The sequence below is a fragment of the Spermophilus citellus genome, assembly GCF_964194105.1.
Source record: "Spermophilus citellus genome assembly, chromosome: 3".
Classification (NCBI taxonomy): domain Eukaryota; kingdom Metazoa; phylum Chordata; class Mammalia; order Rodentia; family Sciuridae; genus Spermophilus; species Spermophilus citellus.
The window spans coordinates 176,033,680-176,048,615 of NC_138184.1; the positions used below are offsets into that span (position 1 = coordinate 176,033,680).

The 14,936-nt window shown below is 36.0% G+C and overlaps 1 protein-coding gene across 2 annotated transcripts in view; it reads left to right on the plus strand.

The window, feature by feature from the left end:
* PRKAR2B (protein kinase cAMP-dependent type II regulatory subunit beta) overlaps positions 1-14,936 on the plus strand; it is a 97,080-nt gene that overhangs the window by 16,733 nt on the left and 65,411 nt on the right. For both annotated transcript variants that reach the window (XM_081282901.1, XM_081282900.1), the window contains exon 2: positions 6,822-6,857. In XM_081282901.1, coding sequence (XP_081139027.1) covers positions 6,822-6,857 — 36 coding nt within the window. The remainder of the gene's footprint in view (positions 1-6,821; positions 6,858-14,936) is intronic.

Below are 14,936 nucleotides of genomic sequence, written 5' to 3' on the forward strand. Positions count from 1 at the left end.
TTCATATTATTCTAAATTTATCCTTGTCTGGAAAGTTTTGTTGTGATTTTGTAATGTGTGGCAGAACATTGGCCTCTAACAAATCTGTCTTTCATGTGTTGTATCTGACAATATAGTTTTGGAAGAGACACTTTATCATTTGGAGAAATAGATACTGAGTTTGTGTAGTTTTGGCAATATCCCTTTCCTATTTCCTTCTGTATTTAAAAATCCAAAAAATATTTAGGAACCTTTCTCTAGGCATCGTTATTGCTTCACTCTGTGTGTGGTTAGCCACTGTGGGACTATTTTTTTTTTTTCTAGCTGTAACTGTATTTTTCTTTCTGTTTGGAAGAGAGCATCATGGGTAAAATCCTCATGAATTAAAAAGTGAAGCATCACATTCATTCATAAATAAAAGTAAATGTGTTGTTTCTGGTTTAATCATTACACTTTATTACCCTAATATTTTAAAATATCAGTTACATTTTGGGGAGTTTGGTTTATAAATTGAACAAAAATATGTATCTTTATAGTGATCATTAAAAATGATACTTTGTAAAAGTCAGAACATCTATACTTTGTGTCACTGTGGCCCATCTCAAGCCCTGATCCATGTGAATAGGTGGGTTGGACATGATCTCAGTTCCTCAGGTTGTGTAATCAAAAAGGCAATAGAAAATTGTCCCCTCCTCCAAGCCTGCCTTTCACACAGTTGCCATTATGTCCAGTGAAGTGCTTTGAGCTACATACATGTTTTACTTCCAGAGTCTCCTTAGCACCAACACCTGGAAGCTCTGGAGTATATTCTCCAATTAATTCTGTCCTCCAGAATTAAACCATAGCTCGGATTCTTAGGTGTCGTGTATCTGGAATACAGCTCAAGGTACTGCAGGACAGTAATGAATATCTCCAGTTGTTTCTGAAAGCAGTTAAGGCTCACCATCCTTTAACAAAAATGTAGAAAATAAGTGGTGTTTTCAATACCAATAATTGAACGTGTATAAAAATGTGTGCAAATTGTGTGTTAGGTTAATTAGCAAAACAGTTAAAATTTTATTTTGTTATTTGCTTATTTGCTGTTGATCTATTTTAAAAAGTTAATTCTTTCTTGGGTCAGGGGTGATCTTCATTTCAATTTTTGAAGCATAGGCATAGGAAAAATTAATTTATTCTGAGATTAGCATTTATTTACTCTGTCAAAAATAATTAGCTTACATGGTTTCAATTTACAGTTTCTACAGTCTTTTATTTAGGCAGCTAACAGATTCAGAAAGTGTTTATTGCTTGTAAAGCCAGCTGATAGGAGGACAGGGATGCTAATTATTTGGTTGAAACTAAGGTTGTTGTATGTATTTAACTTCAGGACATATGAACACCTTTCTGTAAAAGGCCATTTAGCTAAGGTGACTCCAGTAGAGATAGGGTATATTCTTTTAATGGATTTTGTTTGTTTTTAATTGTGTGTGTGTGTTCATGACTTCAGATCACCACTCAGAGCTCTTATTTCTTCAACTTGTGATTTCTCTCCCCATTGTGCTCAAAGATACAAACTACTTACATGTACTGCTGTCCCCTGGGCTTCCTTTTAAAAGGCCAGACTTACTGCTTCATGCTTTCAATTGATTGCTTTTATTTTTATGAACTAGCTTAAATTTTTTTAGTCTTCTGAAATTCTCTTTCACCTAATTTATTTATTTATTTATTTTAAATTTAGGTGGCCACTTGCCAGGGTAAGCCCTGAGTCCTTTCTTTCGTAAATAGGACCAGGCTTGGTTAAGCCCTTCTGTGTTGCGGTTCCAGTGCTGTCCTCCTCACTCAATATGGCCAGAAAATAAGTGGGGACAGGAGGCTTGCTCTGTGTACTTTTCAATGTTTATTGATTCACTCTGTGGTTATTAACTCAGAACCTGCATGAAGAGGTGAAAGATAAGCAGTTCCTGTTGGCACTGTGGGGAGCTCAGTGCAAACAGGTGTGGGAGGCTGTTTTCACCGATAGGTATTGAGAGACTCCTTCAGTTTATCCAAAATAAAGGAGTCTTTTTCTTCTAAGGATCCTCAAGGATTAATGAGGACTTGAATTATACTTCCAGTCTTTCAGGAGCTCAGCAAGTAAAACCAATCTACTTGGATATACTTTGGCAACTGAATGGATCTCTGCTCATACGGTGTGAAAATACTCCTAGTAGCACACAGGACTCTCAGGTATTTGGGAGAAAGTCAAACCTACATAAATATTTCTGTATTTGTCCTCAGGGATTCCCTAAGATCTTAGGTTATAGCTTTTGAAAATGTAGGAGTTTGGTATATCTTTAAATCATATTTGTTTCTCTGGACATGTCCTGTTCTCTAATATTCTCTTTCTCCTTCCCCAATATATGTGTGTGTATGTGTTTTTGGTGAATATATGTATATATTTGTATGACACATGTGCATATTCACAGAATATCCATGAGTGAGAAAATCTGAAGGTAAAACCAAGATTCCTAAGAAAACTTAATTTGACTTGTCACATTTTAGAACATCTTTATTTGTAAACTTTCTTTTATGACAATTTATATTGTTGTTTACTTAGTATGCTTTAAAAATGGTAATGTTGGTGCTGGAGTTTTGGCTTAATAGTAGAGCACTAATTCGATCCTCAGCACCACATAAAAATAAATAAAGGCATTGTGTCCATCTACAACTAAAAATATTTTTTTTAAAAAATGGTATTGTTAGTTCACAGTAAATAAGCATCAGTCCTTTACATTCAAATAGGAGTTTATAGTTGACAGGCACTTTAAAAAATATGTTTTCTTTTTTCTTTTTTTCCAAAAAAATCCTCTGAAGAAGAAAGACAGGTCTTAGTATCCGTATTTCATGAACTGAGAATTTAAGTTACATGCACTATCCTCAGTTTCATGGGAGGCTATGGGGCCAGTAGTGGCACCCACGGCTCTTGCCTGCTGTCCTACCCACCCTCACCACCACCACCAGTGATGTGGAGGGTCAGAAAGGTGGCAGTACTGACCTTACCTCACCCCTGGCTCCCTTCCCTGACTTAGGTCCCTGAGGGAGAAAATGACAGTGTGGACAGATGCACATATCTTTATTTCCAGCAAGGCCTCTACCCTGAATCAACCTTAATTCCTGTTTGACTAGCTAGACTAAAAAGCTATAAAAATTGTGTAGGTTTGTATTCTTAATAGTTGCCATTCTGACTGGAGTGAGATGAAATCATACAGTAGTTTTGATTTGCATTTCTCTAAGTGCTAGAGATGTTGAACATTTTTTCATATATTTGTGGATTGATTGTATATCTTCTTCTGAGAAGTGTCTGTTCAGTTCCTTGGCCCATTTATTGATTGGGTTATTTGTTCTTTTGGTGTTAAGATTTTTGAGTTCTTTATATATCCCAGAGATTAGTGCTCTAACTGACGTGCTTGTGGTAAAAATTTGTCCCTAAAATATAGGATCTCTATTCATCTCACTCATTGTTTCTTTTGCTGAGAAGAAGCTTTTTAGTTTGAATTCATCCCATTTATTGATTCTTGATTTTAATTTTTGTGCTATAGGAGTCATATTAAGGTAGTTGGGGCCTAATCCAACATGATGGAGATTTGGGCCTACTTTTTCTTCTATTAGGCGCAAGGTCTCTGGTTTAATTCCTAGGTCCTTGATCTACTTTGAGTTGAATTTTGTGCATGGTGAGAGATAAGGGTTTAATTTCATTTTGTTGCATATGGATTTCCAGTTTTCCCAGCACCATTTGTTGAAGAGGCTATCTTTTCTCCAATGTATGTGTTGGCGAGGATGTGGGGAAAAAGTCACACTCATACATTGCTGGTGGGACTGCAAATTGGTGCAGCCAGTATGGAAAGCAGTTTGGAGATTCCTTGAAAACTGGGAATAGAACCACCATTTGACCCAACTATCCCACTCCTCAGTCTATACCCAAAGGACTTAAAAACAGCATACTCCAGGGACACAGCCACATCAATGTTTATAGCAACACAATTCACAATAGCTAAACTGTCTAGGAACCAACCTAGATGCCCTTCAGAGGATGAATGGATAATGAAAATGTTGTATATATACACAATTAAATACTATTCATCATTAAAAGAGAATAAAATTATGGCATTTGCAGGTAAATGAATGGAGTTGGAGAATATAATGCTAAGTCAAGTTAGCCAATCTCCCCAAAAAACAAATGAAGAGTATTTTTCTGATATAAGGATGCTGATTCATAATGGGATGCGGTGGGTGGGTGGGGGAGCATGGGAGGATTAGAGGAACTCTAGATAGAGCAGAGGGGTGAGAGGGGAAGGGAGGGGCATAGGGATAGGAAAGATGGTGGAATGAGATGGACATCATTATCCTAAGTACATATATGAAGACACGAATGGTGTGACTCTACTTTGTGTACAGAGATATGAAAAATTGTGTATGTATAATATGAATTGTAATGCATTCCGCTATCATATATAACAAATTAAAACTTAAAAAATTTAAGAAAATGTCTAGGTGACCAAACATACTGTACTGGTATTCAAATAGCCCAAATGACAAATGATGTTGCAAGTGGCATAGACTTCCTGAAAGAGTGAACATCTAGTAAAGTGTAATTCCAATCAGATTATAAAAAAGAAAATGTAATTCCTTTGATTTACATAGTTTTGTTTGAGAAAATTTGATATGTATATATATTAAAACAGCATAAAGTAATCAAGTACATATGTAAAGCAGTGTTAGAATCAGGAATGCCCTGTGGGGTATTTGAAAGTCATATGGGATGAAAGCTAGGAATGTAGGACAGTTCTTTCTAGTGTAGGACTGTTCTGGAGTTTGCCTGCCAAATGCCAAGGGTGTTTTCTGAATTAGTATGACAATCGGAATTATCCCTAAAAATTTAAAGAGCTGGGGGCCTAGGATATAGCTCAGTAGTAAAGTACTTGCCTGGCATGCATGAAGCCCTGGGTTCAATCCCCAGCACTACCAAAAAGAACAAAAAGAACAAAAAAAAAAAAAAAAAAAACAAGGGAAAAGAAGGAGAAGAAGAAGGAAAAAAAGATGTTTTAGATGACAGGGCCATTGGTGCAGGAAGTCCTCTTCTTCAACCACTTCAGATAGATGCATAAACCTAAGGACTCAGGAGAACAGAGATTTCCCACCATGTCTAGCCTGAAGCTCATAGTCCTGTGGTTTCATCTGGACAGGAGGGCAGCGAATATCTACTTTTATTTTTTGCCCCAAGCTCTAGATAGGGTTTTAGCCCTCATCTTTCTTTATCTGAGGTACTCTGTTCTGCATTCTATGGTTGAATGTCTTTGTACATTGTCTTTTGTCACTGTCCTTATATTCTGCAGGGGAGACTCTCTTTAGGTTCCAAAAGAGTTATGAAAAGGGGGATTAAAAGCATCCAAGGAAACTGAAGGACCTTTGTGTTTTAAAATACTTGCAGTATTGAACTTTTTTTGATATAAGTAATTTTTGACTGTGCAAATACATGGCTAAATTATTTTGGTATGTAAATAATAAGAATTTTTTCTCTATCAGTCTGGAGGATATATTTTGCTGCAAACTCTATGCTATTTTAATAATTGGATTTGTGGATTATTTAATGAAGTTAATCTTTAATGACAGTGAAGATCAGTATGAAAGAAAGTATTTACTTCCTATGATGTGATTTCGGGAATCAGTGTTTTCACTTCTGTTCTTTCTAAGGGATTGTTTTGGTTCTAGATACTCCTAGGTTCAAATTCTCCAGATTTGCTACAGGGTGGTTATTTGATTTAAAACAAATTAATCAGTTTCTCTAAGCCTTACTATAAAACTTAATCATCAGTAATATGATGATGCTGATGTTTAATAGCATGTTTGCAAAGATGAAGGTAAAAATCTGATGCGGTTTTCTCCTGGTACTTACTCTTATATATTCGTCATGCAGTGTGACCACAGTACTGTTAAAAATTATGTCTTTTCCTTGACCCAAGTGAGTACATAGTGTAAACAACTTTCATAGTTGTTCTTTTGAAAGTATTGGAGTACTTTAGTAGACCCATGACATTCTGCAAATAAAATATACAGTATAATATGTGAGGTCTTGTCTTATATAATATGAACCATAAATTTACTTACTTGTCTCAAGAAAAAAAAAAAAAAAGAGCCCTCCACTTGCGATAACTGTGTCAGCAAACCTAAGCAGCAGCACAGAGCTGAGTTGAGTCAGGCATGTGGGCAGACGGTAGGCTTGCCAGCTGGGTGATGCACGCAGCAGCCGGGAGTTGCAGCTTTCAGTGTACACATTTGCATGTCATGGACATTTGGGTTGCACAAAAATATCAAAACCACAAATATTAAATCAGAAATGTTCAAGGATATACTATCCTTCACCTAAAAATGATCTCTGTATACATGAACACTTTTAGCTTTGTTTCCTATTTTTTTCAATTTTAAAATGATAATGCGAAAAGTGTTCACATATTGTTTTCCTCTTCTCTTGTAGCTTTTTTAAGAATAAATCTCTAAAAGTAGAATTACTCTATCCACAAACATAAACCTTTTTTGGTACTTGATGTAATTGTCAGATTTTCTATAGGTAATATATAGATTTACACTGTCCCAGTTAAGTAGTTTCAGCTCTCTCTAACCAGGTGAATTTTCCTTAAAGTGTTTGGGGAAACTAATTTAATAGGTAAAATATTGATTTAAATTGCATTTCTTTTGTATTTCTTATATTTATTCATTCATATTTTCTCTGTTTACATTATAAGATTACTTACTAATCTGAGCCTTTGTAGGGGTTTGGAAAAATCAGATTTTTAATCTAATTATATTTTTCTGCACTTTTCTTTTAGCTCCAGTAATAAATCGATTCACAAGGCGTGCCTCAGGTAAGTCTGATTCTACTATGGCTTTTGCTTACTTATGGGGACATTTACAAAATGGGCAAGAAGTTACAAAGAATAATTGCTGTAGATTAATAACTTCTTTGTCATTTTCCCAGAAATCAAAACCATCTGACATAATCATGAATTAGGAAATAATTGAAAATGTTCTCTGAGTAACTAAATATATAAGTTATGCTGTAGCCTAAGCTGATGTACCTTTTAAATGGAGATTCTCATCCCAGTGTGTTACTTCTACATTTTGGTAAAATTACTACTTGCATGGTTCTCTGATTTACCAGCTACAGTTTAGAAGCAGTGATTTTAGAAGATGGGTGAAGGAGACCTAGCAACAGTGATGAGTGAGAGTTTTTAATTAGGGGCAGGAAGACTCTTAAAATGCAAATTGAAGAACTTATCATTATGGAGTCATATAGGATAGGAATATATTACTTTATATTTGTTAATGTCCTGAGGCTATTGCTGTCTTTAAATTTGCCACAGTAACCTTATAGATAGTCATGGGACAGCCCTATAACAAGTGCTTAAATTAGGTTCATTATAGTGTTCTACCTGAACTGGTAGGGAAGTATGGGATGTAATTAAGAACAATTTCTGTCCAAAATAGTTTAAGTAAAGTGAATTTGGTCATTGAAATGAATAAGCTATTATTTGAGAAGTCATACTGTGGAATCCCTTCTTCTCTGAAGATGGGGGACAAATGATGTACTATTATATTTGGTTTGAGAAAAATCATGTTCCCTTGTAAATATAAGTAGAATTATTCTTTTGAAAAACTAAAGGTAAACATTTCAAACAGGTGACCTTTGGAGCTTGAATATTATATATGAATAACTTATTTCATAAAATTACCTTATTTTCACCTGTGCTATAATAAAGATGCTTTTAGGTTGAATTTTATTTTTAATTTGTTAGCAGTTTCTGGTTCAATTTAATCTTGCTATATAGTGATCAGGTCTATAAAGACAGGAATGAGGAAAATTTGCTACATTGGTATGGTATGTACATTGCCATTCTGAGGTTTTTGTAATATCAAAGTGTATTTATTTTAAATGGTAAAGAAAAAGTATCGATTGTAATGCCTTTTGTGGAATGAGTTATTTTATATCAGTAAGGCATCAAATTTATCTCAAGCAGAGATACCAAACTTGACCTTTATGAACAGTGATGGAAACATGGAAGGAAAAATAAGAATCAGTATCATTGTGTCTTAATGATGTGAAATCCTTTCAACAGAAACTTAGGAGTCTTAAAATAAGTAATCTCCCTTTCTGCCTCAAACTGTATGACATGTGACTTTTATTTCTGGGTAAACTCCATTAGTATTTGTATAATATATTTATCATTAATTGATAGATCAGGGCTCCAGTGTATAGGTTAGTTTCAAAAAACCATTATTCCATTATTTTACATCCCTCTTCCACCAAATATGTTTTCAGTATATCTCATCAAAACTTAGCTGATAATGTAAAGATGATGGGATACTAGAAAAAAAATTAAAATTAAAAATCAAATGTTGCATTTATTCCTAGAGTGACATATATTTAGAAATATTAATTAAATACAATAGGATACAGTTTGATATAAATCAGGTGATACAAATTCAGGGGTCTTGTTATACTTAAAAATAAGCCTTTGGGGCTGGGGTTGTGGCTCAAGTGGTAGCTTGCTCGCCTGGCAAGTGCGGGGCACTGGGTTCGATCCTCAGCACCACATAAAAATAAAATAAAGATGTTGTGTCCACCGAAAATTTAAAAAAAATTAAAAAAACTTTCTCTCTTTTAAAAAAAATAAGCCTTAATGGGTAAAATTGTTATCTAATAATGCAGAATGTTGGGAACCATAATGAAAATGATTTTTGACAGTATTGGAAGGAAAAGAGAACCAATTTATGGAGAATACCTATGCTAAGCATTTTAAATACATTATAAATCTTTGGTTATAGGAGAGGAAATTATATTTAGTATCTTAGATAAAAAGAACAGTGGTATAAAAAGCAAAAAACTAAATGGGACCTACTTAATTATCTACACATCTAAAATTTATATTGGCTTTCTTATTTTTCTTATGAAAGTTTGTCTACAATTATTATTATTATTATTATTATTGGCAAAGAAGGATATAGGAGCCATCTTAAGACATCCTAAAGAGGATATTCTACAGCTCTCTTTGAAAATTTGATCTAGTGGCTAAAAGTGAGGTTTAGTAGAGGAGATATACATCAGCTTCTTTGAAAGTAACATTTCCAGAAAATTTTAAAAATAAGTGATTTCTCAATTGTGATAACTAAGAATATTTCTTAAGATATCTTTTACTCATCAAGTTTTATTTGAGAAATATTTTCTTTTCCAAAGTAAATTATAAAACTGTAATATAAGAAGTAAAATTTAGGGGAAAAAAGTCAGATAAATCAACCAGAAGTCTGTATGTAAATTTGTTTCTTATTCATCTATTTAAAAATAATAATTCAAAAAAATAAATGCTAGATTGCCTGTATTACATAGTACATAATATATGCTACATATCACAATAATAACTTTGTGGTGCTGAGTATTCAGTTACTGCTGAAAGAATGAAAAAATGTTCTAAGTTTCCTGAGTCTTTGAATTTTTGGCTTTTGATAGTTGTACTGCATCTATTAAAATTTTCAAACCTGAATAATTTCAATAAAACATTCCCCACCTTTTTGTTCCTTTTTCTTTTGTTAGCTTCATGAAGAAGAATCTTTTAGTTAGGAGATATTTACCAAATACATTATTTAGGATTGCAGTACTAATAGTACTATTTGTCCTAAACTCTCCTGTCTTTATGCATTTTCAGTGTCTGCCCATAAACCTGTCAGTCATCATTTTTATAAGTAAAAAGATCAGTTTCTCTCAATATTTCCAAACAGAACTTCTAGAATCTTTAAGAATGTGTAGAGGTGTTAGGGTTTCATGAGCTAGTTTTCCATTTTGTGCAGGGATGAGAGGCATGGGGTGGAGTGATTAGTGAAGAAAGGTGCTGGGAAAACAGGGCCCCACCCCCCAGGTTAGGTCAGGCAGGTTCTGCAAAACTTGAAGAATAGCAGCTGGACGCCTTCTGAGATGCAGCTGTATACATCCTCCTGTGTCTTCCGACAGCATCTCATAACCTTAGTTTTGAACAGCACTCCAGAACCCCATTGTTAAGAAGAAATACTGCTTTTGCTCCCTTAAACCTATTTCAAGTCTTAGTAATCATTTCTTTAAAAATACAGAGAAATATAAACATAAAGTTATTTACCTCACTGAGGTTTCTTTTCATTTTCCCCCCTCAGTTTGGGACCTTAACACCTATATTCAAGCTTGCCCTGAGAGCTAAGTTAAATGGTTTCAATAAAGTTCCCAGCCGAGTGTTGAGTCTCTCAAAAATGTTCGGGCTCAGCTCTCTTCTCCTGAAAATGGTTTAAAACAAAACAATAAAACCCTTAGTTTTGTATGTGAGCCTGTCAGAGAAAAGCCTTGGAGAGTTATAACATGATTTGATATTAATCTTTAATAAGGGCATCTCTTTTATATTGTTTGTCTACTACCAATTTTTAAAATGTCTACAGAATGGTTTCCCTCTGGTTTTGTCTCTTTGAACTAACAAAAAAGAGAAAGAAAGAAAGGCCTGATCAGTCTGGAGACAATGCCTTGCATCACAAGGTCAGGCCTCTCTGAAATTTTTTTATTACAAGGTTTCATTTTGATCACAGTCAGTCTTGTAGAAAGCTTTAAAGAAGAGCTCAGGGAGCACCTTTACCTAGGTTCCCCAGTCGTTAATGTTTTGCCACATCTTTCCCCTCCTTTTTTACACACACACTTTTATTTTTTTATTGAGCCTTTATGGAATCCTAAATACTGGAGAATATAACTCCTGAGAACAATATAACGTAACACTCAGGGAATTGAAACTTGCTATGATAAGGTTGGCTAATATACAGTTTAGAGTTAGATTTCCCTAGTTGTCCTAATTGTTCTCTTCCCCTATTTTTATTAAGTCCATTCATGTATTTATTATTTATATTGCATTTAATTTTCATAACTCAGTTTTTCTCGTCTTTCAGAGATTGACTTCCTAAAATTTGCTTTTTCAAAGTTTTTATCCCTAACAGTGGAACAGTTTCCTGTATTGCTTGGCATGGGCCCAGCCACTGCCTAGTCAGTGTGCCCCATTGGCATCTATGAATCTTTCCATTGGCATTTAGTATTGCCTTTATGGACTACTGTTGAGCATTACTTGCTCTAAAGTAATTATTTCTTAGAAGTGAAAACGGAATTCCAAATTATGAATTGCGTGTTTTCATGTGGGAATAATTAATCCACTCATCAAAGTTTTACCATGAACAATGGATTTTAGAGAGAGAGAGAGAGTGTGTGTGTGTGTGTGTGTGTGTGTGTGTGTGTGTGTGTTTAAGATGGGCACAATGCCTTTATTTTATTTGTTTATTTTTTTATGTGGTGCTGAGAAACAAACCCAGTGCCTCACACGTGCTAGGCAAGTGCTCTGTACCACTGAGCCACGATCCCAGCCCTAGAGTATATTTTTAACAAAGTTGTAATTTTGTCTAAACTAGCCTTCAGAAAAACTCAGAGGTGAAATTAAAGCCTTTAAATCACACACTCACTGTGAAACATATTAAGAATCTCAGTAAAATCACCCCAAACAGAAAATGATTAGTCTCTGAGAAAGTAGTCAAATAGGAGAAGTTCAGATTTGTCTTGAATCTGATTCGGAGACCATATGCTTCCTTGATTCAGGGAACATATGCTTCCTTTTGTTTTGTTTTGGAAATATTTTGTAGCCTTGGTGTTCACTGTTTCTACTTTAAAGTTTCTTGATGATAAGAGCTTTTAATTCTCAAATTATCATCTCCCCCCTAGAGGTGATTCTCATATCATCAAACCAATTTGCCAGTATGATTATAGTTATGTTTATATTTTATTTTTTGAAATCAGCCTCATTTTGTATAACATTTTGAGCTTGGTGATCACCAGTACTTGACAATGCATGCTGGGAGCATACTACTTTCACCAGTGAGATTACTAATTGATTCTGCAAATGTTTACTGAGAACTGACTCCTTTGTGCCAGGTGTAGTTCTAGGGATGCAACAAGAAAAAGTTTGCAGCCCTTAAGAAGTTCACAGTTCAGCTGGAAGGCTGGCCATGACTCATATTGTGGTAGATACCATAATATCCATGAAGTGAAAGGAAAATAGCATGGTTCTCCCTGGACATGGCTCACAGAAAGGGTACTACTTGAGCTGGTCTTTAAGCTTTTAACATGCATTTCACTGGGAAAATAAGAGAAGGGAATATTTGTGCTTTATTGCTAATAGCTAGCTATTTTTATTAAGTATTATTGTATAAACTCCATTTGCACAGTACGTTGCTAGGCATTTTACCTCTGCTGTCAGGCACCTCTCACATGCAGTGAGTAGATAGATGACTGTGGCCATTGACAGCAGGGACTTAAGGCCTGGAATGATTTCTGCCTTTAATTCACCATCACATCAAAGTGTTAGCGTCTGCTTTGCCAAGGGAGGCCATATAGGCTCTGGATCCAGGTAGACCAAGCTCTCTTACTTAATATATCTACTTACTAAAAACGTGTGTGTTTGTCCTTAGTGACCTTTCTAAGCTTAGTTGCATTATAAAATGAAGATAATACACAACTCACAAGATTTTTTAAATTAATTGAGCAGTAGATAATCTGTGAAAAACATGTAACACAGTATTCTTTCCAGCTTAGTTTGACACTATTGGCCTGTTGTCTAAATATGTCTCACAGATAGGCAGGGGCCTCTAAGAACCCTGGGCTGGATGTGATCGTGGGTTAGAAGCAGCTTGTGTACTTCAGAGTTTGACATGAAGAATTAGATGGAAAGATGACACCCAAGGTAAGGGTCAGTTCCACTGAGGCAATGGATAAAACCAGAGCTGCCAGTATTGGGCAAGGGAGTTGAAAAGAGAAGTCAGAGGGTGGGGCCTGGAGAGGTTCTTTGAGATGCCAGAGTCCAGGTGCCTGGGTCCAGGCCTCTTCCTCATTGGGGATAGAAGTCCATTAAGGGCTCCCAGCCATTTCCTGCACCTGTTAATTCTATTTCCCCAGATTAATGTTAAAACATATTCTTCCTTGTAGTCTTGTTGCAACTAAAAGAAAGTGAACGGAGCAGGTGCTGCTCCCATCTCATCTCCAGCCACTTGTCTGTCCTCCATACCCTTGCAGCCCCGATTTACTCTCTAGCCAGCCTATCTGCCTGCCTGCCTGCCTTTCTACTTTCTTTCCACTGAGTATTGAACCCAGAGGCACTTTCCCATTGAGCCACATCTCCAACCCTTTTTATTTTAATTTTTTTAAAATTTTGAGACAGGGTATCCCCTAAGTTGCTTAGGGCCTTGCTAAATTTCTTTGGCTGATCTGAACTTGGGATCCTCCTATTTTACCTCTTGAGTTGCTGGGATTACAGGTATGCGCCATTGCGCCTGGCTGATATTTCTTAAGCATATTGTGTTCTTCTGCATCTTAGCATGCTGGGGGTCTTGGAGCCCGGTGGAATGTATGGAAGTGTTGAGTCTCTGGTTCATTTTTGTTAGGCCTAGAAATGCTGATTAACTTTTCCAAGGCTAATGAGGAATTAGACTATCTCTTTAACTTCCCAGTATTTCTCCCAGAATTCTCCTTGAGCCTCCAGGGCAGGGAGAGAGAAGGTTAAACAACTGGATCACTAGTTGAGGTGGCACAGGTGGGATGGGGAGTATCTTTCTATCCTATAGCCTCCTCAGAGCATTCTCACTAGTAGCTGTGCCAGGGGATGCCAAGGGGCTTAGAAGATGGCCTGGGACATATGTAACCCACTGAAACCCTGTCATTATTCCACTGCCGCTGGAGCTGGGGGAGAAAGTCAGGCAGTCAGGTAGGTATATAAAACAGACATGAGTAGACAGAATGGAAATTTGGACTTAATTCAACCATTCTTCAGTTATTATTGAGTTTAGGTTTCTACTTCACAAACTCTCTGTGTAAAGGACCAGATTTTTTCTTTTTTCTGAGTTTGTTATAGACCAGCATTGTTATAAGATATAAAATTGCCACAGATATCAAATTGCCGTAATAATTTCTCAGTAGTCTTAATCTCTGACTTTTATGGACTTCCATGGCTTAAGTGACTTGACCTTGATATGATCTACATGAAATATGACAATTCTCATGAAAACCTTTTATAAATTACAAATTAATGTAAAACAACTGCTTTAAAAAAAAAGATAAACATTTATTTTTACCTTCTTGGCATTTTGGTAGAATAGGCTGCAGTGTGTGAATGGAGCCCCTTGGAAGAGTAGGTGATGGCATGTGGCAGCTCTGCTGCAGGTGTGCAATGCACGCGCCATTTCGAAAGCCTGGCATATGTGCCTCTTCCTGTTTGGAACACTCCACAGGCTTCTCTTGCCTGGTCTTAATACAGTTTAATTTGCAACTATATTCCCTATCTTTAGCATTTTTTCTTTTTGGCTGCCATCAATATATGGAGCCTGTACTTATTTTACTGTTACACATTATTGATACTATAGTTTGTTCACATGTCTCTTTCCCTCTACTAAACTGTGAGGTTTATCATTAATGAGGTGAGAAAGATATATTTCTGAATTAAGTCCAAATAAAAATGGAGGGCTGGGAGTGTAACTCTGTGGTAGAATGCTCACCTAGCTGTGTGAGGCCCTGGATATTCCATCCTGAGCACTGTGAGATTAAAAAAAAAGAAGGGAGGGGTAAGGAAATGAGAGTACTAGTAGGATGGGAAAATTTGGTCAGGTGCCTGTGTAGTAAGATTTCTGAGGAAGAATGTTATGGCATAAGGACAGATGTGACAGTAGTTACAGAATAAGGATGCTGAAGCGGAGGTTGGATGAAGTTTTATTGGAATATCAGAAGATGAAAAAAATGAAGGGGCTGGGGCTGTAGCTCCATGGCAGAGTGCTTGCCTACCATGTGTAATGCACCGTGTTTGATCCCTAGCACCACACAAAAATAAACATATAAAAAAATAAAGGCATGCTGT